Source organism: Medicago truncatula, chromosome 7, assembly GCF_003473485.1.
Source record: "Medicago truncatula cultivar Jemalong A17 chromosome 7, MtrunA17r5.0-ANR, whole genome shotgun sequence".
NCBI lineage: Eukaryota > Viridiplantae > Streptophyta > Magnoliopsida > Fabales > Fabaceae > Medicago > Medicago truncatula.
The window spans coordinates 18200156-18227943 of NC_053048.1; the positions used below are offsets into that span (position 1 = coordinate 18200156).

General features: G+C 33.7%; 2 protein-coding genes across 2 annotated transcripts; one reads left to right on the forward strand and one right to left on the reverse strand.

Annotated features, from left to right (window-relative positions):
• LOC25479657 (succinate dehydrogenase [ubiquinone] iron-sulfur subunit 2, mitochondrial) lies at positions 1-4486 on the forward strand. The gene is made up of 2 exons (XM_013587923.3): positions 1-750; positions 4030-4486. Exons 1-2 carry the CDS (start codon positions 86-88, stop codon positions 4199-4201), a joined length of 837 nt encoding a protein of 278 aa, XP_013443377.1. The 5' UTR covers positions 1-85; the 3' UTR covers positions 4202-4486.
• A 15613-nt stretch (positions 4487-20099) lies between these two features.
• On the reverse strand, positions 20100-24574 carry LOC25479658 (ATP synthase mitochondrial F1 complex assembly factor 2). The gene is made up of 4 exons (XM_013587924.3): positions 24076-24574; positions 21963-22137; positions 20973-21250; positions 20100-20533 (listed from the first exon to the last, which is right to left on the reverse strand). The coding sequence occupies exons 1-4, from the start codon at positions 24478-24480 to the stop codon at positions 20426-20428; spliced, it is 966 nt and encodes a 321-aa protein (XP_013443378.1). The 5' UTR covers positions 24481-24574; the 3' UTR covers positions 20100-20425.
• Positions 24575-27788: the final 3214 nt, after the last annotated feature.

Sequence of the window (27788 nt, forward strand, 5' to 3'; positions counted from 1 at the left end):
TTCCCCCCAACACATCGCGCACTCATAAACCATCTCTCCCATTTCCATCATTTCCACCACCACCGCCACGTCATCATCAACAACAATGGCTTCAACTATGCTCAAGAGAGCAATCAACAGCATCTCATCTTCCCCAACCTCCCGACTAACCCTCCTCCGAGCCCATGCCTCCGAAGCCCAAGCCCAACAAGTCTCCCCCAAAGCCCGCGACACCACCGTCCTAAAAAAATTCCAAATCTACCGTTGGAACCCCGACACACCTTCAAAGCCCGAACTCAAAGAATACGAAATCAACCTCAAAGAATGTGGGCCCATGGTTCTCGACGCTCTAATCAAAATAAAAAACGACATCGATCCAAGCTTAACCTTCCGTCGTTCCTGCCGCGAAGGAATCTGCGGCTCATGCGCAATGAACATCGACGGCTGTAACGGACTGGCTTGTTTAACGAAGATTCCGGATGCGGGGACGGATTCGACGATAACTCCATTGCCGCATATGTTTGTTATAAAGGATCTTGTGGTTGATATGACGAATTTTTATAATCAGTATAAGAGTATTGAGCCGTGGTTGAAGAGGAAGAGTCCGGCGGAGGAAGATGGAAAGGAGATTAGGCAGAGTAAGAAGGATAGGGCTAAGCTTGATGGGATGTATGAGTGTATTTTGTGTGCTTGTTGTAGTACTTCTTGTCCTAGTTATTGGTGGAATCCTGAGTCTTATCTTGGTCCTGCTGCTTTGCTTCATGCTAATAGGTATGACTTTGTTTTTCTATATTTTCACTTTAATTTGTGTGTTGTGTAGGAATTGATTTGGGACGGATACATGACACGACACTGACACATAGATTGAACAAAATCAGTTTATTTTAGTGTCTATGAAGAGATGAATTGATTTTTAGCTTTTGAGTTTAATTTGTTTGTTTGTGTATGAATTGATTTTTGTGGTAATTTATGAATATGAATCACAATAATGGATGCAGGACACGACACTGACACTCTGACCTGTAGACACGGATAATAACTTAGGATGTCTTACACCTGTTGGTATTAGACACCGACAGGTGTAAGCTATGAGGTGATGACAAAAACATGACACTGACACATAGACATGTGTAGGAATTGATTTTTGGTAATCTATGTAAGACATGCATGGACATAGGACATGACGTTGGCATTTTGACATTGATCATAATGTTGTGAATTGTGATGGTGTCTGAACACATGTAAGCTATGAAGCACTTAGATAGGAAATCACAAAACACTGACACTGCACCGGTAACAAGCTAAGTAAATAGAAGTGATTGAATATAGCAGTGTATCGGTGTCCTGTCTGACAACAACATGTCCAATAGCCAGACACCTCTTTAATCCAAATCTGAAGTGTCGGTGTTGCATAGCGTGTAAGACACTGGACACAACTTCAATTTGAATAGTTAGTGCTACATGGCGTACAAGACACTGTACAAACTTCAATTTGAAAAATCGGTGCTACATAACATTTAAGACATTGGACACGACTTCGATTTAAAAAGTTGGTGCTACGTAGCGTAAAAGACACAACTTCAATTTGATAAGTTGGTGCTTCATAGTGGCAACTAAAATGTATTTTTTTTTTGCTTGATTTTCTGTTTATGGTTGTTTTGTCTCTTTCTCTTTAGTCTGTTATCTATGTTAATGTCACCTGGATTTGAATTTGGAAGTTTGTTATTTTGTGCTGGTATTGCGATTCAGGCATGTATGTATTGTGTGTGACAGAATGACAAATAGGATTTTTTGCTCGTTATTTTAGATCGGTTGTAATAATCAAGGGTTACCGTTAAAATTTCATACCGTGTATAGATTTTCTTTTGTAAAATTATGTATATGTCTTTTGTTTTCATTTGGTTGCTCTGTATACTTTTAGGTTTTGATCGTAGAGGCACAAAACCAAATAAATTAATTAATCTGAGTCTATGAGTCACAATATCTGATCTATAGCTCTAAATTGTGGTCTTAGTTACACTGCAAAGCTTGATACAGCGGCATATTGTGGGAAATTGTGTGTTGCAATATCATTGCGATGCCCAACCTTTATATGGAGGCCACAATTGCTGCCAAGGACTACAATTTAGAGCTATTTTTCCGATCCATTTACCTTCTCTTGTAATTTCATTAAGAGGGCCTATGAACATAATCCCCTCTGTTTAGCACAATGTTGAATTGGATGTTTTCATTGTTCTTAAAGTAGAAAGCAAATTGCTTCCCCCCCATTTCTCTGGATTCAGTATTAGTTAAACAACTATGCAATTATCTTTCTTTTTGCCTAGTTACTTCTGTTATGTACTGTTACCTGCAATAGTTATATCATTCACTCCAGCCATATTTTCTGTGGTTCACTCTCTCCTGAGTTTCTTTTATCAAAACTCTGTAATTCTATGATAGAAGGTGTAATTTGATCTTCTCTTGAGTGGTTATGAAATTATGATATCTGAGTCCATATAAGTTGGCATGTCCTTCACAAAGTAGCTTGTGAAAATAACCTTTCATCTTTTTCTTCAGCTTGTGCATAAGGGCCTGTTTGGATAAACAGCTTATTTGCAGCTTATAGCACAAACACTTATGATGATAATTGCTTATGCATTAGCTTACATAAGCTATTTTTATAGAAAAACATAAATTAAAGTTAAATTCATGTCTGCCGTAATATGTGATTGATTTTCTTAGGTGGAATTGAGGGGATGGGTGAAATTGATGGAATTATGGCTCTTTATTTTTATTTGTAATCTTGTTATTGCAAAAAAGTGAGTTTGTCAGTTTTTGATTTTCAGAATAATCTTTAATTACAGAGACCATTTGGGAAGAGATAATGAATTGATGAGATTTCAATTGCTAAATTTTAGTTTGGAAGGAAATTAGGGAGGCTAATGAATTGCAGTGCCTCTTCTTTTAAGAAGAGTAGGGTGTTCAATGCGGAGCTTTTGTTTCAACTTTGTTCTGATAAATTTTCTACTTTTGTTAACCCCACTGGTTTTAAATGCTTTGAACAGAGTATTGTTATGATCTCAAGAATGGTCATGTCTTGCGTTAGTTGAGTAGTATCATTTTGGGTACTATACTTTTCAAAAGAATATAGAACTTGGTACTGGTTCCTAGTCTGTACTTGAACCTGCAATACCATGACGTTATTAGGGTTAAGTATTCCCTCATTGGTTGGTTGGGACCCTTTTGCTAATTTGGGGTCGAGTTAGTCCCACTCCATTCTTAATTCTAATTTGATTTCCGAGCCTATTATGTTTATTCATACAAGGTTTAGTTCCATATGTTGAGTCCTAGGTAAGAAAGGTTGGGGTTGTGTTAAGATCCTACTGAAAATATTACTAATAAAGACTTGATTAATTCCCCTCTCTTGAGCAAGCTTTCGGGATTTAGTTCTAGTTCGTTCTCAATTCTATAACTTAGCAAGTTAGCGTAGCTCTAAAATCAAAGAAGCACATTTATGTAGCATTTAATTGAATTAATCTGAACTCTTCCTTCATATTTACATTCACTTGCTTTTTGACAAGATTTTTTGGTCTTGGTTATCATACATGTCTGAGTTCTGCTGGCAACATCAATTAGTATTCCAAATTTACCTATCCTTTATTGTTTGTGTGAAACTTTTAAGGTGTTAACTAGACCAGATATTGAATCAGTGAGACCGATGGGTCATGGTTCAACCGGTTCAATCACAGTTGATCCAGATGACAATTGACAAACAAATAAATTAAAAAATGCAATGAAAACCGGTTGAACCAACTGCGATTGAAGTGTGATTCTACCGGTTCAATCTTCGTCAATTTGGTTCAACAAGACTGCAATGTAACCGGAAATCGAGCATACCGATGAATTGGCTGATTCAGTCTGGTTTTTACAACATTCCTAAATTATTCACCCTAGTGTTTACCAAATGCTTTTGTCCAACAGCAACTGTTTAAGACTCATGATGTGAGAGATACCGGCCCTTGGTTTTTGTAATGTTAACAGCTGATATATTGTCTGTGATGGAATTTGCAGGTGGATAAGTGACAGTCGTGACGAGTACACCAAGGAGAGATTGGAAGCTATTAATGATGAATTCAAGCTCTATCGTTGCCACACTATATTGAACTGTGCCCGTGCCTGTCCAAAGGGGTTAAATCCTGGAAAGCAAATTGCACATATCAAGTCACTTCAGCCAAAAGCTTGAAATCCAATATTAGAAGTGTGATTGTGTTTGCATTTGACAATTTACCAACAAATTTTACTCATTCAATTGTGGGGATTAATTTAGCTGTATTTCTTAATAATAAAACATGAGCCCCCTGTTGTATACTTTGCTTAAGTTTATATTGCCTTTTTGTTGAATAAATGTTAAATAGCCAATAGAGACCCATCTCCTAAATTGGCTGAAGCCATTTTGGACAAATTGACAGACAGTTTTAAAAGATTGAAAATAACAATCAGTATATTAAAAGTATAATTTTTCTGTGCATTTGCTATCTTCTTCTTGGATGTGTTTGTTTAAGATATGTGATTTATGATCCCAAATCAGATCAGGCTATCTGTCTTCATGTCTTCTAGATTAATCTGATTCATGTTAGGAGTATGGTAGTTGAGTATATATATATTTTTTGCCATTGAGGCCTATTGTAACCAAAATTATTGGCCAGAATATTATAGAATATGAAGCTCTTGCTCATATAGTTGATATGATGGGGGCTTGAGTTTATAATTAAGACAATAAAATAACAAGATCAGGTCTGTTTCCAAATAACACAACTTCAGAATGACCTTTATATCTAATCATAACGTACATAAAACTGTGGACATGTGAAAGGAATTTAATGATTAACATGACAAAAATAACAAAGGTTAAGTTCCCTTATTGCTTAAAAGCTTAGGACTAGAGACCCATGCTAAGGTATCACCATTCAATTCCATCATAGGTCATGAAGTTGTTGGTAGTAGCTTGGCTTATGATTTTCATGTTTTCTCTTGAACATGGGATCAATGTCCAAGGTAGCAACCGCCTTTCAATGCCTAAGATTTCTCATAGCATCCAATCATCTCAATATGTAACTATAACAGGTAATGCAGTAAAAACAATACAAACTTTGTCATTTATTTGTTACTTTGTCATTCCATTATATGGTAAGGTAGAAAAATATCTTATATAGTCACTAATGAAGATTGAGTCTAACGGAAGAGATTAGACTCTCGCAACGTAACGAATTAATGTTTGGATGTTGGTTTAAAGGGTACCCATATTCAGGGCAAAAAAAGCCTCAAATAGAATGGTTTCCTCTACCAGATGAAACCTAGAAAAAATGTGTCTTACATAGTCGACGATACTTGAAAATAATAAGAAACTGACGACAATCAGTGTTGCGCCTCATAAGTGGAAGTTCATAATATTACTTGTCGTCGTTACACTTAAGATAGTCAACCAATTGATGTCGGTTTATCAAAGAAATAAGAAAAAAAATATTAGAGCTTCAAAATTCAATTTTTGAGTTTGTTTTCTATCAAAGGCATGGTAGAAGTTTTGAACAGTTATAATGCTACACTGATTGGCAATATTTACAGTACAAAAACTGCATATTTTCTAAGTCCTAAGTATATAAACAAATGATGTTTCTACAGGATGCAACAATGAATGTGACACTGCATGCTGCAACTGTGACATCAGAAAACAGCCACCTCTCTGTGTTCTATGCTGCAAAGAAGACCCTTGAAAGTGAACCACAATGTTGTACACTAAATTACATCAAGCTCTTGCCTTTTTTTTTTTCTTTTTTCTTTTTCATTTCAACTTTCTCAACAAATGCAAATTCATTTCATTTAAACTTGTATATTGAAGTAATGAAAAGAAAATGTTTGCCTACATTTTGAATTTGATGGTAATTCAGTTCTGATTTTGCCTCAATCCTTGAATTGTAAGGTTTGTTTCTTCAGTATTAATAAGGCTAAATTATACATGGGGTCCTTTAAGTTTGAGGTTTGTAACAGATTGGTCCTTTAACTTATTTTGGTCACACATAAGTCCTTTAAGTTTGAGATTTGTAACAGATTGGTCCTTTAACTTATTTTTGTCACACATAAGTCCTTTAAGTTTGTACAAAATTTCAATGTAGTCCTTTTGCGACATCATCCTTTTGGCTAACAGAATGACTAAATTGAAAACTTTTACAAACTTAAAGGACTTATGTGTGACCAAAATAACCTAAAGGACCAATCTGTTACAAATATCAAATTTAAAGGACTTATGTGTGACCAAAATAACTTAAAGGATCAATCTATTACAAACATCAAACTTAAAGGACTCCAGATCTAATTTAACCTATTAATAAATATATCTTTTATGAAAAGAAAGTATTGGTAAAGAATGGTCTTTCACCAAATGGTAAGAACTGTATCATTCACATCTCTCAAGTATTGGGAGTATTTCTTGTCTCTTTGAACAAATCCCAGCTCCTAGGCCAATATGAAGAAACATATCTATGTATGTGAAGTTATAATAATTTTGTCATTTCGTCTATCTATTAAAAAATATTTTAATTCAATTCACATGCTAGATTTCTTTCCTTTTCTTTTGTCATAATTATCTTATTTCAAAAGAAGAATAAAAAAACCTCCATGGAATTTGTAAGCAAGATAATTTAAGCGTGAAAAAAAAAAAAAACTCAAGTGGAATTGGACCCTCTAATTTAAAATTTAAAATTTGACTGCTTTGATACCTACATCAAATATTTGGTCTAAAATTATGGTAATATGACATGTTTTAAACGAAGTTTTTAGAAGAATTTTCTTACAATTTTATTGATGTTGAACTTTTGTCATCATCATACCACATACCACATCATTTTAAACATACCAGTTCACACACTTTTCTAGTTGACAGAAGTTCCAAACCTATTAGGTTTTAAAATAAGGCGACCTAATTTATAAAATGGTGAAAATAGAAGACCAAATTTACAATTAGTTCACATCTTTGCTTTCATGACCCAATAAATTGCACCTAAAAGAAATGGCACCCTTCTGAATTTGAATTACCAAACAAAATATTATCCTACGATAATTATGACTAAACTGTTTTTTTCCCTCTTTTTTCTCCATGTCATAAACGGATTCTCTTTACTAAACAATATGTATTGATCCATGTAAATAAGTATATAAGCACGACAAATATTTGTTAAAGTTTTAATATTTTTTTTAAAAAAAGGGGATTATCTAATATGGACCGGTACACGGTTATAAATAAATACAACTAGACCTCTATCCGGGCAATGCCCGGGCAATATTTATACAATTATGTTTAATAGTAAATATACTCTAAACATAGAGTTTTTAATATATTGATACGAATGTCTATGATATTAGTTATGAGTTCAATTTATAAATAATAAACAATAAGTTACATGTAATATTCGTCATACTTTCAATTCAAAAACATGTGAAGTAGAAAAGAGGTGGAATCGTGAAATTAAAATAAAAGAAAAACAAAACAAAACAAAAACAACAGCATGAAATTAATATAAGGAAAACATGAAAGCTCCCAAAGTACATATTCAAAGGTATACAATTCTATTTTGCTGGTGAGTGACCATAAATATTATCCTCTTTTTATTGTCTCTTCACCACTTCCTTTGAAATGCCTCAAAGTTGCGCACAAAATTTAGTACATTTTCATTTTTTTACTATAACACATGTATCGTCCCTACAACAAAAGTATATAGGAAAATCATAATAAAAGAAAATAATAATTTGAGATAAGGAAGACTTAACAAAATTAATAAATAAGGATGGAAAAATTAGGTTAAGTTGCTGCAGACTTAACAAAATTAATAAAGAAGGATAAATAAGAATTTAGAGCCAAAATTTTAGGATTCAGTTGTTGCAAACCTAATAAGGGATTAGTGAAGGAAAAAATTAGGTTAAGTTGCTGCAGACTTAACAAACTTAACTAGATTTTTGACCCGTGCTCCACTCGGGTTTATTGTAAAGGGATTGACATACGAATAATAAAATGCAATATGTAATAGGTAACGATGAAAAAATAACCCGTGATAATACCATAGTAGACAAAATAAAACACTTCATAAAATGTATGAAATCTGAAAATATTATAAAAGAAAATTCGGTAATCATATCAATAATTGGGGCAAAAAAAAAAGTATAAAATAGAAGGCATCAAACGTGATCATTGATATGCTCATAGTTTCTAAAACAAAAAAGTATAAAACAGAAGGCATCAAACGTGATCAGTCATTGATATGCTCATAGTTTCTAGAACAAACGTGCAACATCAAATAAGTGTAGAAAATATCTTCTTCAAAAAACAAAATGGCAAGAGGATAGGAACGAAATTGGTGCGATGCATTTTTTCAGATGGAATTTATTAGGTTAAATAATTGCAAACCTAATAAAGCAAATGAGCGGAAAAAAAGTAGGTTAAATTGCTGCAGACCTAACAAAATTAATAAATAAGGATAAAATACATAACAATTACTAGATCGTCTACCCGTGCGGGTTACCGCACGGGTCATAAGCATTGAAAAATAAGTTTAAATACAATATCATACATAATATGCACATTGAATAATTTGACAAAAATGACCTTATCAAGTGTTTAACATAAATGACAATGTTCATATATTCTGAAAAAAAAATTATACACGACATCTTTATCTTTATTATATATATTTGTGCTATTTTTTTTAAAAGTACACATGGCAACTTAATAGTGAAAGGATCATTTAATGTTATTTCTTATGTACAAAAAATGTTGTGCAAAAAATCATAATTAGAAATTGTTATTTAATGCACCAATGATTTCTTTTAAAATGCAATAACTCATTTAATGTTTTTCTAACATCATATTCCTCTCATCTAAATCTATTATCCTTATCATTTTTGTAGTGATTAAAATAAAATTGTTGACTAAAATGAATTGTTTATGGTGTGTAAATGCTATTAACTAGCACTGCCTTTTTTATTTATGACAAATTTAAATATGACAAAGGAAAATAGTTTATATGCTTCTTCTATTTCATATGTTTCAATGTGATCATAAAACCAATCCAATAATAACAATTGTCACATGATATTTTTAAGCCAACCAAATTCTAACATGTGTAATTTTTCCATCATCATATTATTATGTATTATGATTATGATCAAAGGTTTAAAAGTAATTTGGTTGTCATTTACAAGTTCAATCAAACTTGTATCATTTTAATCTCATTACTCCTTTCATCATTAACTTTCATTTGATGACATCTCATAAATTAATTCATATGAAGAATCATGAAGCATAGTCGCGTGAATTATACGTGTCTGGTTTGTTCGTTGTGTAAAACAAGAACATCATGTAAATTGTTACTAACCATACTTATTGTTGTAAATCGACTATCAAAATAAAATAGAGTTTATGATCATGTTTTTTATATTCTTATTATTGAATAGTAATTTAATCAATTCTTATCACAATCTTCTATTTCATTTTTACTATGCTTATTATTATAAATCGACTATCAAAATAAAATACTTGATCAATTGGAGTTTGTGATTATTCTTTTTATTTTATAATTGAATAATAATTTAATCAATTCTTATCACATTCTTTTATTTCTTTTTTACTGTTCTATCATTATACAACTGCCTTGCTTTCAATTTTTTTTGGGACATTGCATTCTAAAGTTTGTTTTTTATTAATATTCAAAAATAAAAATAATGCTACTCCAAAAAGTTGGACACTTTTCATTTAGATGAAGTTTGGTAATTCTTCCGGCTTAGAACAATGAAATCTATATATAGGCAATATGTTTGTCATCATTTTCATCTTCATCGTAACACACATCTTTTCTATCTATTTTCATTGTGACGCACACATTCTCTCTCTCTCTCTCTCTCTCTCTCTCTCTATATATATATATATATATATATATATATATATATATATGATTATGATGGATGCGTAAGTATTGTTTTCACCCATATATGTTTATAATTTTATTTGTTTTCGTTTTCTTTATTCATGCAATGTGTTTTAATTTTATTTTCATTTTCTTGATGGCAGTATGGTGATTATGTGACCTCCTTAACTGAATCAATATCATCATTCGATTAAAATAAATCAATTGCTAAAATTTGGTATCAAATTAACTTTGACACATTAATGTCATTTAATCCTAACTCATTTTTATATATTGATTGAAGGATTTCTATGATAACAAAATTCATGTCACTATTCCCTATTTCAACTAAATAGAAAAAAAAATCATTTTTACATGTTAAACCACAACCAACAAAAAGTATTATTTCTTTTTGCAACTAAAATTTAATATCCTACGAGAATTTAAAAAATAATAATTTTTCAAAAATTTGTTTTAATTTTTAGAAAAATAAATCAAGCTAGGCAAATTTTCCAATCAAACTTATTAGGCCATATTTTGTTAAAAAAAATTGGACACGCGTGATTCATTTGGTTAAGAAATGTCCAATTTTTTTATTTGGTTACAAGAAAAAAATGTCCATTTAATCATACATTAATACTACAAAAATTATATTTTGAATGAAAATTATAAGCATTGATTTTAGTTGATTAGATAATATGCATGGTCAAAGATAATAACACATTTACCTTCAATTCCTTAATGGTGATCATCAATTACCTTCAATTTCTTTTTCCTCTAAAAAATAATTCATTCGATTCGTTCAACATAATAAATGGATGATTTGCGTTTTTAATACTATGTTTAATGTTCAATAATCTGCTAGCCTTTTTCCCTAAATATAGTTGGTCCATCTTACATCATTTTCACTTGCTTATTCAATATCCCTAATGTCGATCCAGTCATAGAATTATGAACCATATTTGTGCAAATTATACGTGTTTGGTGTTCATTCTTTAGGAAACATAGTCTTTAGGAATTATACGTGTTTGGTGTTCATATTCATATATAAATGTGAATCCCTACAAATAAAATGTAATGAAATTTATACCACCGTACATAAACATTTTTTTATTATTTATTTGTTATTGATTATTTCTTCTTTAAATTTGTATTTATTTATTTTTATATGCAAGCTAATAGAATTCAGTCGTCATGTATGACGTTGATATATAGAATTTGAGAAAAACTTTAAGGAGAGGAATAAATATTGACTACAACACACGCCGACAATATTACTTCCAAAATGCCTCAGCTATGTGAGATTGATCGCATAACCCAATACACGACGCAACCCTCGGATCGAATTGTCGATTATATCTCTACCTATTCATAAGTTCACTCAGCCCGGGTATAGGACTTTTGATATTCTCACCCCACACGTCAAATGAAAAATAAACAAGTATTCACATATGTAAGCAATAAAACAAAGCGTGAATATAAACTAAGGAAAACTAGGCGTGACCCGCTAAAAAAAAAAAAATCCCCAGTGAAGTCGCCATTTCTGTTATCGCGATTTTCGGGTGTCAAGTCATAAATTAGGCTTGAACCTTTCAATCTTTGATATTCTCTATTTTTTCTTGGGAAGGGCAAAATTGAGAAAAAACCCTTAGATTCGAAGTTCGGGGGTCGTTTTCACTACGGGAAGGTGTTAGGCACCCGCGGTGACTATAGTACTCTATAGGAGCTGTTTTCTTAGTTTATGTCTACGCTTTATTTTTAATGCTATTTGTGAAAAAGGAAATTTATTTATGTTAAGAACGGGGGGAAGAAAGTGTTTGAGGTTTTATTTTAGTGGACTTGGAGAGGTTTTGACCTCATGCCTACATACCCATTTAAGGGATCAAACTCCATGTAGTTCTCTCTCAAAAAATGTTTTTTTTGTGTGTTTGGTTGATTTTAGTTTTTGTTGGAAAATGGTTTTGAAGAAGAGGAAGAGGCCTTAAAGGCATAAGAGAGAAAAAAGGTGAATGGTTGGTTCAATTGTTATTAAAAAAGTCTAAGTAGGAATTAGGATTCATTTGGATTTGTTTAAGAAAATAAAAGAAGAAATTCAATGGAGTTTTGACTCCAAGGTTTGTTTGGAAAAATTTGAGTGATGGAATTGGTTTATTATTTTTGAAAATTGACATTTGTCTAAAAATCGCGTTTCCTAAGCATACATCTAAACGGTAATCATGCAACGTGTGTGTGTGTCGGTGCTTGTGTCGGTGTACATCACTTATAGTGTCCATAGTCCTTTACATTGAATCCTAAATACATGCTATGGCCTTGCAAGGAATTAAAAAAGGAACTAATCTATCTAAAATTATTACAAACCCAATTGATATAGAAATGAATAGAAAAATGATGCCAAAACTATGGGATGAATGAAATGTGAGATGAAATGGTTAGTATCATAAGGCATAAAAATAGTAGAAAGGTAAACAAAATTGAATAGAATAGCAAGAGAGAAAAAAGAAAAAAAGTAATGAAATAAAGTGGCAAAATATACCTAAAATTGGTTATGACACTTAGACATGCACATGACCTATAATCCCCTCATTATAGCAATGTTAAAGGGGTTTGATTTTGAGCTATAATGTGGGAATAAATAGGACATATTCGAGCCAAGAATCATGACACATTTTTTAAAGATATTTTGCACTTTATTTCTTGATAAAAACACACATTGCTTGCAAAACAAGAAAGACATGAAAATCTACATCCACAATCAGCAAGATATACACATGATCAGCAACACATTCACCATGAAATTACACACCAATCATCCACATCACATGCCAACATTTTATGAGAAAATATACCACAAAAATACACAAACTTAGATCAAACACAAAATTAATCAAGAAAAAATAACACACACATTTTTATCATTTTTTAAACCACTGGAAAATATCACAAAAGTGTTAAAATGTATTAAGAAACAATAACAATTTTTTTTAGGAATTTTTAGAGAAAAGATTGAGCATGCAGAGATTCAATTAGCAAAAAAGCAGGGTGCAGATAGCAGAAAAAAAGCAAAAACGGAAAAAAGCAAAGCCCAAACCAACCAAAAGATCTGGAGGCACAGGGAGCGTTGGATCAATCTAGAGGCTGAGAAAGAAAGGGAAGAACCGAAAATAAACCGGACCGGTTCAATGTTCTATATATATGCTTCAAATCCGGTTTTTTTTCATTTTTTCTTTTCCTTCTCTCTCTTCTCTCCTCTAGTGAGAGAAGCTCTCACTTCTCTCTAGAATTCCGGTTGTCTTCTCCGGCGTGGCTCCCCTTTCCGGCGCGGCGGACGGTGGTGGCGCCACCGCGCCGGAGCTCAAAACTTCTCCGATTCAATTTTTTTTTGCACTTTTAAACATCCTTTTTCGTCTACTTCTCGAATCCGAGTTTAGATTTTTCAGAAAAGGTTCGAATCGGAGTAGATCTGAGTTCGGATCTTGACAAAATTTGTTAAAAAGAAACGGTAGGAAAAGGAAGAGAAAAGCGAAGAGGATTACCTCTTCGTCGCTGAGGCTCTTGTTTCACGATCTGGACTCGCGACTTTCGCGATTCTGGTTCGGCCTTGTGCTTCGTCGCGTTCGAACTCTTTCTTTTTTGATTTCTTCTTCTTCTCTGGTTCGAGCCTTTCGCGCTTTTCCTCTTCTTCTCTGGTGCGAGCCTTTCGTGATCGTGCTTGAGTCCGTTGCTAACAGCGATGGATTCGCACTGGAATTGCGAAAGGAACGGTTCGATGATGACGAATCGCTGAGAACTGTAGAGAAATCTGAGAGATTTTTGTTGAATTCTGGTGAATTTGTGATGAATCTGTGTGTTAGGGTTTGGGATTTTTCTGTGTTCTTGATGATTTCTGTTTTTGATCTGTAACTGAAAGGAGAGAGACTGTTACTTCTGTTTGTGATGTGGCGTGTATTATGTGGCTTGACTCTGACACTTGGCTATTTATAACCTGCCACTTGTGATCTTGGGCCAGTGAAATGGTGACACCTGTTATTGGACCTGGTTGGCTCGGTCTTGTGCAAATTTGTGATTTAAGGACCTTTCTGCAAAAAAGTGAAATTGAGGACTAAACTGCAATATAAAAAAAGGACTAAAAAGTAATTTTAAGAATTTTTGGACTAAAATGCAATTTATAAACTGTTTGGGACTGAAATGCAATTAAAAAATAAAATTGGACTAAAATTGGTAATTTGAAAAAAACGTAAAGTGAGACCAAAAGTAAAATCAACAAAAGGACTAAAATGAACCAGCTACAAAAATGAGGTATTTTAAAATACCTCTCTGCCGAAATTTTGATAGGAAAGGACCAAAATGCCCCTAGGGACTAAACTGACTCAAATTGACTCAGATGCAATTTTGAAATGATTTTTAAACAAAGACTCAACAATTATTTGTACAGACAAATTGAAAAGATTCAGAGGCAAACACAGGGACTAAAATGGGTTCCACTGCAGGAAATGACCAAAATACCCTTTTGTATGATTTTGAAATAAAATGCAAAAAAAAAAAAAAAAAAAAAAGTAATGCGACGTTTCAGAGAGTTCTTAAATGACTTGTAATGTCAGAAAAGACAGAGGCAGTAAAATACGTTTAAAAGAGAATAAAGATTCAGAGTAAAATAACAGAGAATTGACAAATATCGGTGTTAAAAGAAATTTGAACGAGTATTTTTAGGTCCAAAATCAGGGTATAACAACATACAATTCCTTTTTGAACATTATGATAAGTAATAGAAAACAATACAATTCCTTTTTGAACATTATGAGATTTTGACATAGAAAAAAATTATTATGGAAAAAAATTTCCAAGAAAAAAACTTGTATAAATCTTCAATATATTATCACCAATGTAATTGCATATGGTCAAATGCAATTGAGATGAATTTTATCATACTTCGCTTAAGCTTCATATTTAAATGAAACAAATGTAATATGGTCGCTCGTAATTATACCATTCGGTTTGCTTTAGAACTGATACGATAGCTTGCAGCTCGTAATATCACAGACATCAACTCAAATATAAGAGGTACCATTGCTTGCATCACAATAATTTCAATGTAGTTTAGTAGCTAACATTAAGAAAAGAGATATATATTTTCTTTCTATTTATCTCATCTTTTATGTAACTGTCATGATTCTAGCCTTCTGATGCAAGTTTCATTGATATTCTAACTTTACGATGTCATGGTTTCATGATTGCTGATGAATATGTAAGATATTATGACCAAAGTTCATTCATAAGAACAAAATGGTGGCAGAGAAGGATGAAACTGGATCCATATAATAGAACTGAAAGGGTTGCAGAGAAACTAGCATACACTCTAATTGCTAACAAACTAACTGCAATCGCAAGTTATCACATAGCTATCCGATTCATTCTGCTTCAACGATACTAACATGAGAAGAAAAGGAGGCATATTGAAAACATATATAAGAGACCAAAACGAAACTTTTATTGATTAAAAACCAAAATAAAATTCATAAATAATTTAAGGGAACAAATATTTAATTTAGCCAAAAAATTTAGAACCCCTAGAGTAATTTCTTCTCAACAATGAAGGTTTGAAATTTTAAATTGGTTTAATTATATACAGTCATTATTGAGGAAGAAGTCGCTCATAACAATACAAGCATTTACATGAAAATGGAATCGCTTGTAATGAATAACATCAACCCCAACAATGACCGTTATAAAACAATCAAATCATGGGAATAACAACCGTATGAGATTGGGTCCCCAACTATGGGTTAATAAGTGATACACACTCTTATTTTATAGGTAAACCTTCTTCTATGTTTTAACATATACTCGATGTGGGACTTGTTATTATGCCCGAAGAGAAAAACCAAAGTCTCATGTGAAGGTTACAAGAGAAGAAGAAGCTTCAATATCTAAAGGAATTCCAAATCCAACAAGCTGCAGAAAGGTTTATCTCTCTCGCACATATTTATTTCATACACTTTGACCATTTGGGTGATGGAGTGAGTTGTGTGGGCATTTCGTAAAGTAATCATCACACTAAAAACTAGATACTTATATATTCCACGATGCAAATTTAAACAATTCCTATGAAGTCGCTGTTGGAACACTACGAGTGTTAATTTGTGAATTAAAAAAATTTAAGAGCTCATTTATGAGGAGAAATCATGTCATTGATTTTGTAGAGGTCAATTAATCCTAGCCATTGGATTTGTAACTCATTTTTGGCTCTTCACCTATAAATAGAGCTCCTCTCCTTCACTTCTACTCATCCCAAAAGTTATCTTGAGTTGTCAAAGAACTTTTCTCTCTTCTCCCTCCTTTAGCATATGTTGACGAGCTATTCTTTTCCTCTCCCTCTTTTTCTGTCCTTTCGGATTTAAAGAGTGTTCTTAAGGCTACAGTCCCTTCGGTTTAAATTGTCCCTTCGGAATTAAGAATGGTCTTAAGAACGTAGTCCCTTCGATAAATTTGTCCCTTCAGAAATAAGAGTATTTTTAAGATCATAGTCTCTTTAATTTCAAGATAAAGCGTCCCTTCGAAAAATAAGAATGATCTTAAGAATATAATTCATCTTTTTATGTTTTATGCCCTTGGAGGCATTAGAGGTTAGACTGGTGGAGACACATAAGACTGGTCCTAGTACCATATAAGAGTGATCTTAGTACCATAATAGAGTGGTATCAATACCATATTGGAGTGATCTTAGAACCATATTGGAAGGTGTATTTCTAGAACAGATCCTATAGTGCAATAGGATTCTTATACAGTTGTAGTTGGGCTGTTTTATCCTAGGACGTCGTGGTTGATAGTCTGCTTGCACAATTTTAGGCAGTGCCACGAAACGTCTTAAAGAGAGCGACCTAGTCTGCGACTCAGCCTAGTAATCTCTTCGATGAGAGAAAAAATATTTTTAACTAATTTTGACTATTGTTCGAGAGTCTCTTAAATAAAACAATTCCTATGAATTGTCAAAATATTCATATAAAAATTTAAGTGTGTCTCGGTCCTCTGTTGTAGGCCTTTGTCGGTAGAAACTCATATCTTTTGCGATAATTCTAAGAGTACAGATAGAAGTGTAGAGTTTAATTAAATGAATGTGTGTGACAATTGGATACGGATGAAATATGTACTAATAATTCAATGGAATTTCAGAGAAAGAGAGGATTATATGAACATGTTTGCATGAGATTGAATTTTGAACTTAATTTACATATACAAAATGTTTTTAATGTGAAGATGAAGACCTGTTATATATCTTCTAATCAAGCTTCGTTTGGTGTGGCTTTAAGAGAAGAGCAACATTTTCCTTCTAGAAACGTTTCCTTTACACACCCGTTTCATGTGATGATTCATGTCACACTTTGTTTATGGTCTTTATCTGAGCTATTTGCTTATAATTCATGTCAGTAATATTTATTTTGAGAGCAAAACGAGTAGGTTTCGTACTCTTACCTTAGGATTTGTAATATCATGAGTATTTTCTTAATTCATCCCGCATTCACGGTGATCTTGCTGAGATTTCATCCGCTTCTCCATTGTTGTTAACATGATTCATGTTTACCCATGCCTGTTCGTGCCGATTGAGCTTTTGATTTTTCCGAGGTATCGTTTCACTGAGGTATATTATATCTCAGCAATGTGAATCACCATTGTATTTCTTTTTCGCAGTAAGGATCTAAACTGAAGGCTTATAATACAATAAAAATGTTGCATAAACTGCAAAGAAAAATTGAAGACATGTTAGGGCTGCATAAACTTAAAAGAACAAAAATGATTTGTCAAGCTTACTTAAAGGTTTGTCCATGATATCAAGCATTTTTCGACATTTTAGCCTATGTCCATATAGATCATGAATGATTAAATATTCTTCATTCTTTTTAATTTTATTGACATTTTTGTTTCGATTTTTAAAGATAATGGATATTAAACAATTTCAGTTAGACCCTTTTTTTTATGGATTTTGGCATATTATGTGTTGGAGAGTCAAAAGGATTAACTAGATAACCTCATTGAAATTGAATTTGTACTTCTGTTTTTGTCTTGTTGCATCCGTATTGAATTTTGGCATCCGATTAAGAAGTTTGCCAAGCGTTTATATGGTCAAACAGATAGGTGAAGTATCATTTGAATTGGGACTACCTCCGGGCAGTAGAATCCATCATGTATTTCATGTGTCTCAGCTGAAGAAGGTTTTATACGGCTTCTGCCAAATTCTGCAGAAGCTAATTCACTTCTGATTCAGCCTTTAGAAGTTCTGGATCAGAACTTGATTAGTCTGCTCGGGTGTGTAGGAGAGCCTGATTCTGGTTTTGTTGTGGAGGGCCTGAGGAGGATTTATTGCACAATGTAGTGGGTGCAGAACTGAAATATTAAAGCACCACCTCTTTGCAAGAGGCAGCTTTGGTGAGAAATTCTTGTAGTGAGAGTATGAATTGAGGCATGTATTTATAACCATCTGAATTGAATTTGAACATTTCAAATAACTCGACAAGTTTGTTATCTGAATGTAACAATGATGTTAATATCAAGTGAAAAGAGGCCCGTGGTGAAATAGAAACATTTTTTTTTTTAAAAATAGACAATGTTCTATTTAAATTTTTTAAAAGATAAATACAAGGTACCGTATATATGCGATACACCCAAAGGTAAAAATCACTACCGTATACGTGAGGAACCTCAAACCATCCTCCCATAAAAACACCTACTTAACACCAAAAGCAAGAGGTCTCAATTCTAATAGGCCTAAAACTAGACAACAGAAGAGGAAAAGGAAATCAAATCAGGGAAGAAGAAAAGGAAAGTCTGATGGAATGATGGTGATGAAGCGCGTGGTATAGAGAAAAAGAGAATAAGATTTTTTTTTTTTGACTATTATGTTTCCCACCCTATAGCCTTCTCCCGCGCCCTGTAAAATTTTCAAAAATGCCATTGTGCATTTCAGATTTTAAAATCCGGATTCATGTTTACTATTTTGGATTTTATAATCCGGACAATTCTTATGTATAATCAGCCATCAGACTCTCTCACATTTCAGCAGTTTTGAGTTTTGCTTTTAAAAACAACGAAAAAACTAAGTAAAAAAAATACTAAAAACCATTCAAATAAAATCATAAAAATAGCACCAAAAAATTCTAAAAATCAAATAAAACTAATGCAAATTTTTTCTGATTTTTCTGAGAATATGAAAAATTTTAAAAATTGAAAAATGTGTCTAAACGATGGAATTTTGAATTTTGAGGGGCGGAGTCTCGTAAGAAGTCCCTTCTACAGGAGTCATGGTCCTTGAATTTTTTCTGATTTTCTAGGGAAGTTTCGGAGCAATCCGATTGTAGTCCAAAAACCCGATTGATCGGATTATTTGATCGGGTTTTCGACTAAATGTTATGAATAATGTAGCAAATGGACCAAATGAAAAGAATTTTGATAGCCATCTTATGTATACATATCCCAAATCGTACATAACATCATATTGTAAATATAATGTTATGAATAATGTAACAAAAATTGTCGAATAGAACTGATATATAATGTATACTTGGAATCATGTTGTAGAAAAAACTTGTTAAGATGGGTAAAAACCTTTTTTGTGCCATTTGTGGAAGCGTTTTAAAATAAAATGTACCAAACTTGTATAGTATGTGGGACACCTTTTTATACAGGTTGTAATCTAGATTTAAAAGTATGTTTTAAACTAGTTGATACATAATCGATTTGCATGATGTATTAAAAAGGAGTTTTTAGGCACAATTTACACCAATTCTTTTTCGAGAGGACGCCAATTTTTATTAAAAAAGTCCACGAGATGGGTTGATTCGACGTGACACTTAATGACTGTGCAGAACTAATATACGTGACATTTACATGGAAACGGAGGGTGAAAAACGAAATTATGTAACAAAAAAACTTATTAAAACCCTAACATGTTTTTAGTTCTTTAGTTGTGTCTTTAATCTTTTATTGATGGTGTTATATAGTTAGTTTTTGTTGTCAATAAATGCTGCCAGAGAACTTCAAAATATAATGTAAAACAACTACAAAATAAATTAGTATTATTCAAAGTGTCCAACACAAATTCGTGTTAAACACGCCTAAGATACAACATAATTACTCTTTGAAGTGTCTATGATTCCTCTAACCAGACTTCAATAAAGCCTAGTTTATATTATTGTTAACTAATTATGATAATTGTTTTATAGACCTCTTGCATTGTTGCTCAAAAATCTCTCGGATTTATCGAATTATATTTTCCGATCTCACAAAATCTATCCGGAGACTCAACTTGATCATTGTTCTTTGGATCATAACCTAACTCCCGATCGGCTTATTTCAGACGTTAAACAATCTGAGGGGCCTATAGAGCACAATAACTCGTCAACAAAGTAGTAACAAGAACAAAACCCATCTACAGAACAAGACCCCATGAATAAAAATATCTGGATATGACATGGACCATCTCATGCTGACAGCTATAAAATTTGGGATGATTAACAACAAAACAAAATCTACATATTTCTTGACAAACCAAGAAATACAACTGGTGATGAAATCTGTACCCTAATATCAGCTATGTCGATATCATGGCCACCTTCAACAAGGCCCCACCTGTCCACCTGAAAAAGAGAATGAAGACATTTTCAACTCAGATCATGTTAACTTATAGGAACCCAAATTAAGAGAGAAGAGAAAATAGTATTATTGATTGAACAAGTAACTATGACAGAAGAAGAACCCGTGTAATCCCAGAGCAAATGCTCCTCGGAAAAGAGAAGACTGTCTCTAAGGTTTCTAACAGAAAATATGTTGAAAGCCCCCACTTTCCTCTCTGCTCCTATATTCACTCGCATATTCTAACAATTTCCCACATCATACAATTCTTCTCTAACTACCATATTAAGCTTAGTTGTGGGGCTTTGGCCCAAACCAAGAGTCCTAGAATTCAGATTCATGTACTGTACTTCAATATTCAAGCAGAAGTGAACAAACACACAATGAAAAGATATATGTATATGAATCAGGTTATAGAGTTTAGAACATATTTGTGCCAAGTACCTGTAAATCTTCTTCAAGTCTAATAAGCTCTATTGCTTCCTCAATTTGCAATCTCCCATGCACCAATGCAATGGCAATTGTTAATGACTGTGCTGATGCTGCAATAGCATCAATTGCGGCCAATTCACAGTCGTCTGTTTTCTTTAGAAGTTTCTCTATAGCCATCACAAGACCATCTTCCTGCTTTCCACCAAAAAAGCTGGAGTATACAACAGGCTTAAAGCCAAATTCTGACTCCAACCAGTGTAGTAGAGGATCAATTTTGTCAACTTGGCGTTCTGCAAGGATAGAATTTCATATTAAATTCCACTCATCTTTCTGAAAATCATTGAATTGTCTCTTTTCCAGTTTCCTAAAAGTATTGGTCAACAAGAATATTGCACTGAAAATAATTCTATCACTCCAGCAGGTAAAGCTAAAATATTCTCTTAATAAGAGCTTCCACAGATGAGGTAAACATGAAGAAACGTTGTGAAAAATTTAATCAAAATAATACCATCAACCCAACATGAAAAAATGAATTAATATTTATGGTAAATCCTTCCGAGACATATAGACTTAAACAAACTAATAGAAAATCTCAACACCTGCAATTTAGCTGATTATTCACACGATTTAGAATTAGATGACCTTATTATTGTCATAGAGAGAAGATTAATATTAATCTTCCCTGTATAGTAATCACTGCACCAAGGTCAGAACTGTAGAACTTAAATAGTTTCCATTGCCATTGGCAAGCCTATGACCCCAAAACCATCAATATCACTTTTCTAAATGCATTGAAGTACAATGTCAAATCAGTTAGCCATTCTAAAATTGATCTGTTAAAATTATATGAAAAGAGCATTGAGAAAATGTTTTTTACATTAAATGATGACCCCAACACCCTTCAAGTTCAGTATACTGAGCATGTATTTTATCAGGCAATCACGGTGTTATTAATTGAGATCAGAGATCTGAAAGGAAATATCACAATAACTAACACCATACCATAGACCAAGCTTGCAAGTTCATTGTCATCAGGAGCACGGCAAAATACTAAATCTTGATTAAATTTCTTCACCAAATGCTCAATAATTTTGGGCCTTGTCACAGGAACTCTTTCCAAGGCAGTGCAAGCAAGTCTCATAAGAGGCATTGTAAAGGGTCTTATGCCATCTATTTGCTACAATAATAAATCAAATCAAATTCATTACATATTCAACACTAAATGATACTCCTACGCAACCATAACCATATAAAACAGAATATAAAGTTTCAAATCAAGACCTTTTAAATATTTCCAATGACAGTTAAGGGGCATATAATCATATGAATGGAGAAGTTGGCACAAGCTATTGCCCCACCAAATACATGTTTATTTGTATGCAGGGCAAGAGATGCGAAAAATGATTTTCATTCTAACGAACGTTATTTCAGTACGTTTCCATAAATAATAGTTTAGCTTACAATCCTCAATTCAGCAAGAGTAATTTAAATTCAAAAATTAAAAATTTGTCAAGGTTTTAACAAAAATGGTCCGCAACAGCAAATATGCCAAGACAACAATGTTTTTGATGTTTTGCAACCCCAACTGAAGCTGAACCAATTGTATTTGATCATAACTTTCCGTGGTAGTAAGGTTTCAATGCAAAGCAAGTGCAATTTAATACCTTGACTTTTCAATTAGGTTTAGAAATTCACAAATATTATGTCAAACTTCAGTTTTAGGAAGCAACCAAAAGAAGCTATTGTGCTAAAGTACATTACATCTTTGACAAACCAAAGTATCCCCACATGCAACTGCGATTTGTTAGTAATAGGACTCCTAAGGGCAGCAGTTATAGAATAATAGTAGTTTATTTAATAATATTATAAAATAAACTACTATTATTCTATAACTGCTGCCCTTAGGAGTCCTATTACTAATGGTAAGATTACAATATAATCCCAAGAAATTCGAGAGTCTTGGTTCTCTCCCCTCCAAGTATTCGAGAGCTTGGTCTCTCCCTACCAATCCTTTACCCCAATCCCTGAATACCTTTCTTTTCCTCTGCATCTTATTTATAATACTAAGTCCTATAGCTGTTACATAGAAATTTAGTAGACAGCAATTACTACACACAAGTAACAGTTACTTATTTATAATATTATTAAATAAACTACTATTATTCTATAACTGCTGCCCTTAGGAGTCCTATTACTAACACGATTCTAACCCTTCGAGGCAACTTAGATTTATTTAAGTAAGAAGTTGACCTCACTCAACATATATTTTCCCACATGATGAAGGAACTTTAGTACCTACCACTTAGGACCTCTTTTCATTAACTTATTTGAGCTTAACTACCATGATAAGAACTTGCCAGCATAACTCGTTTTCAGCTTATTTTCATAAGTTCTCAAAGATGGCTTGTGAAAACAGCTAATAGCTTATACGACAATAATTTAACTTTATTTTACTTTGTGTAATACAAAAACAACAACAAAGTCTTATCTCACTAATTAGGGTCAGTTCATGGATCAAATTACGCCATAACTCGGTCCAACTCATTAATCTCTATATCTTTCTTAATAGTTTCTCTTATAGTTTTTCTAGGTCTTACTCCGCCTCTAGTGATATGACTATCCGTCATCTAATCTATTGTCCTTACTACAATTTTATCTTGTGTAATAGAAATAGTTAATTCCTAACAGCTTATATAATAAGCACTTACGCTATAAGCAGTATATTAAGTTGTTTGTCCAACTCCAAACAGGCCTTAATGCAACACCATATCGGTAAATGAGCTATGCTTTACCAAAACTTGTTTGGCATCTATGAAGCAGAGACACTCCTCGAATTAGGCGACATGACACTGACACTTGTAATTACACTGAATTATGATGATTTTTTCAAATTATTAGTTGTGTCGGCGTGTCAGTGTCCGTGTCGTGTCCGGTGTCAATATCCGTGCTTCACAGTTTGGCATTCATAGTAAAACTATCCAAATTTCATTTACACTAACCCAATGAAAAAAAACTTGCAAAATCAATATCATTCAAAAACAATTAGAATTCAAGAAATAAACAACCATATGAAGCACAGACACAGACACAACATATGAATCAAAAAACACCATACTTGATAATCCCATTCAGCGGCAATAGCCTTAGCAAGAGCAACAGTAGGAAGCTTAAGCGGTCTCTTAGCAGGAGTCTTAAGCGTTCTGTAATCAAGCATCACGGTCCAACCATTACCATCATCCGCTTCTTTTGTCTTCACTTCTTTGTAAAACCTTTTCCCCACAATCGATCCCGTCATAAACGAAATCGGCATCGTCACCGACGACGACAGTTTACGCCTCGCCGCAGACGGTGATTTCAGCTGGATGCTGTCTCCCTCCGATGAGAATGTGAAAGATGAGGACTGCTCCTCGTCAGCTGCCGCCGCGGAGCCAAAACGCCGGACAATCCGGTGAGCTGAGAGGGTGGACAGAAATTTAGGGTTTATTGATTTGATTGAATTTTTTATTAATGAGTGAGCCATTTTTTTTCTCTCACTTGTTTAGAAGTTTTTGTTCTTCAAAAGAAAGAAGGGAGGATGATAAGAAAGAAGTAAAGAAATGATTTATGCTCTTTTCCCGGTAAGTTTTGCTCCTATCCAACCAAACTCACCAAAATACTAGTTAACTAATCCAAATATAAAATTCTGCATTAGTTAACTCACGCTACGTCAAGTGTAAAACACTGCGTGAGTTAACTCACACTCAGTCTGTGCAGCAAGCCAGAACTAACATAGACCTCTATTTTCTCTAAAATTTTCATTCCTTCATTCAGTCATTCACAATTGCATAAAATTTCCATTATTCATTCAAGCATTCATTCAATTAAGCATTCACTCATAATTAAATTACGAAAATTAAATGAATAAAGTAATGTAAAATATCATAAAAACGCCAAAAGCACAAATGTAATATGATTACATCCAAATCCGACAAATTGTCATAAAAAACTACAAAAGTCATAATGTTTCATCCCGTGGACTCCTACTCCTCCTCCGCGTAGCCGGCATCTGCTCTAGCATGCTCCATTCGGATTGTATGCCCGCGAAGAACCTCCTCTGGATTACGAAACACATCAGGATGACCCATTGCACTATCCACTCTGACTCTGATGTTGTTGATGATCTGGTATGGGTCGGGAGGATGTCTGACCCACTATTGCTCAACAATAACCACCTCGTAGGGAGGGACATGACGAGGATGGGCATCAGCTGTGTAAGGAATGGCCGTAGGGGGGGTCGCAATAGGATGTGATACACTACATAACCATGTCATATACCCCCTAGAATGACTCCACGTCTCGTTATCCAGAACCAGATCACCCCTCTCCTGCTGGCTGAGGACATGTAGAGCAAACTCCATGAAGGTCATAGCCATGTCCCCTGCCACAAGAGGCCCAATGTTTGTAGGAGGCCTGGGAACAGTCTAGACATACCCGTACTGCCTAAGAACCCGCTCTGGCAAGTGACAGACCCTCCTGTCTTTGGCGGCCATGATCCATCCGGAGTACCAACATATGTCCTGAAAGGGCATAATGTCTCGTCGTCTCTCGTACAGTCTCCATATGACATGAGAACTGTCCAATAAATCAATGACACCTATGTAGTGTCCAAGATCACTAAATCCCTTGGGATGTTTCCATTGACTCACAAGCGGGGCAAGAGCAGAGTTGTACTCATCATTACGAATCCTGGGAAGGAGATTCCTGAAGTGCGCAAAAACTCATCCCTGCAAACAGAAAGAAACAAATTTATATCAGCAGAAGTATTATACAAACAATTATACATTTACGATCCAATAAGTAAAAAATAAGAAAAACAATTATTATCACAAACAAGGTTATATAACCACCACAGGAGGCCACATATGAGTCGGAGATAAGAGATATATGCTCATATAGGAAAGCAAGACCCATCGCGCCCCATGCCCAGTCACCCAACTCGTCCATATCTTGTAGCGCACGCAGCCATAACAGAGTAATGCTCCTGCTGTTCTTGCTGGCAAAAATGGTCAGCCCAGCAAGAGCAACAAAAACGCCTTAATGCAGGCCAGCCTAACTTGAGCCTGCTCCTCCTTTGTGTCAGGCTCAATCAGCTGATTACACCTATGAAATAGCTCCTCGTAGCGCCTCTTCAGTTTACCAAAACTGACATGAGCAGCACCTTATCTTCCCACCTCCTTAGTAGCAACCTCCATTGTAAAAAGTAGGTCCTCCTACATCATTTGTATCCCCTCCTCACAAGTTAACTCTCTATCATGAAGGAGTCTATAACGCCCTATTTTATTATTTATTTATTTTATTGATTTTAGATGTCTTTTTATAATTTAAGGGTCGTTACACTCAATGCAACAAATCTTCACAAATTCCCCCTACGAATGCCCTTCAAACCTTCACCATTTCTCACACCATTATCTTACACTCTCTCCTCCTCTTCCTTCTACAATAATGTGTTTCCATCGTTGGCCTTTCATAAAAAAAGTTACTTTAGAAATTCAGAGATTGGATGAACGATCAATGAGGATGGTGACACGCTGCAAAGAAGCGCGATTTCTCTGGGTGTCATGTTGGTTTGGTTGGGTGCAAGATTGACCATCAAGGTCTCTTTCGCCCTAGAAAGGAAACAAACCTTACCCCAGCCCCCTTCCACCCACCATCCTTTTCTCCTTCCCCATCCCATCCTACTTTCCTCTCCATCAGCTTGCATTGCATGTTTAACTTTAGATTTTTAATATATTAGCATTAGGTTTGAATATTTTATGTAATAAGCTTAAAAAGCTTTAAGCTTCAGCTTTATTTTATCGTAAATGTATTGATATATTAATAAAATGAGATTTGATTTGTATCATTTTTTTTCCTTTAATTTTGTTTATATTTGCATTTATTTATAATTTTGTCATTTATATTTATGTCGTCGAAATAATATAAACCACAATCTTTTTAAAAATTTGGGCAAAAGTAATTCAAGATTATATAATTCGAAAAACCTAACAAGCTTTTTCAGATTATATAATCCAAACAAATAGTATTTTTTGTTTAAAAAAAAGGTTTGTTTAACATGTGCAATATTGCGTAACCAAAAGTAGTAATTTTTTATTGAAAACAAACAATTATTTATTAAAAGTTACATATTTAATATAAAAAACACAAGTTTCAAATCAACGTACTACTTTAAACTTCTTAACATGTACAAATTTACACATGATAGAAAAACCCTTAAAAAAAGGCGCGTAAGAAACTACTATGATGGAAAAAATAATAGCCTAATTTTGATGGTCTCTTTAGTAAATGGGCAGCTACACTCACCAATTTATGCTTGCTGACCCGCCAGGTCGAGGCTAATTTGGCCAAACCATCCCATTTACAACCATAATAATATGAAAATTGCTCTTCTCCAAATCAAAATTGCTTATTACCGCATAAACGGTCAAAAATAACCTCACTATTGAGTTAACCTCCACGTTCGATAAAACCAACGTTAGCTAAAAAGGAATAAACTTTTTTTTTTGACTGGTGATTTGTCTCCCTTTTTTAGGGGTTGAATATAGTGATGTCAATATTTTTATTTCTTAGTACTAGAGCAACTGTCTTTGACCTTAAAAATGTATATTGACTCAATTGTCTTTGACCTTGAAAATGTTTATTGACTCAATTTTGTGTCAATTCCAATCTCCATATTAATGAGTGACGCGTGATTATATCACAACTACAATTATAGTAAAGATGAATACGTATAAAATACATAATTTTACTCCTTTTGTCACAAATCCTGTCTACATACAATTTCACATTCAT

Coding starts and splice junctions, on each gene's coding strand:
- LOC25479657 (XM_013587923.3), top strand. CDS start 86: ATGGCTTCAACTATGCTCAAGAGAGCAATCAACAGCATCTCATCTTCC. Junction 751..4,029: donor GCTTTGCTTCATGCTAATAG/GTATGACTTTGT, acceptor TGGAATTTGCAG/GTGGATAAGTGACAGTCGTG.
- LOC25479658 (XM_013587924.3), bottom strand. CDS start 24,480: ATGGCTCACTCATTAATAAAAAATTCAATCAAATCAATAAACCCTAAA. Junction 21,251..21,962: donor ACTTGCAAGCTTGGTCTATG/GTATGGTGTTAG, acceptor CTATCCTTGCAG/AACGCCAAGTTGACAAAATT. Junction 20,534..20,972: donor GACTTGAAGAAGATTTACAG/GTACTTGGCACA, acceptor TCTCTTTTTCAG/GTGGACAGGTGGGGCCTTGT.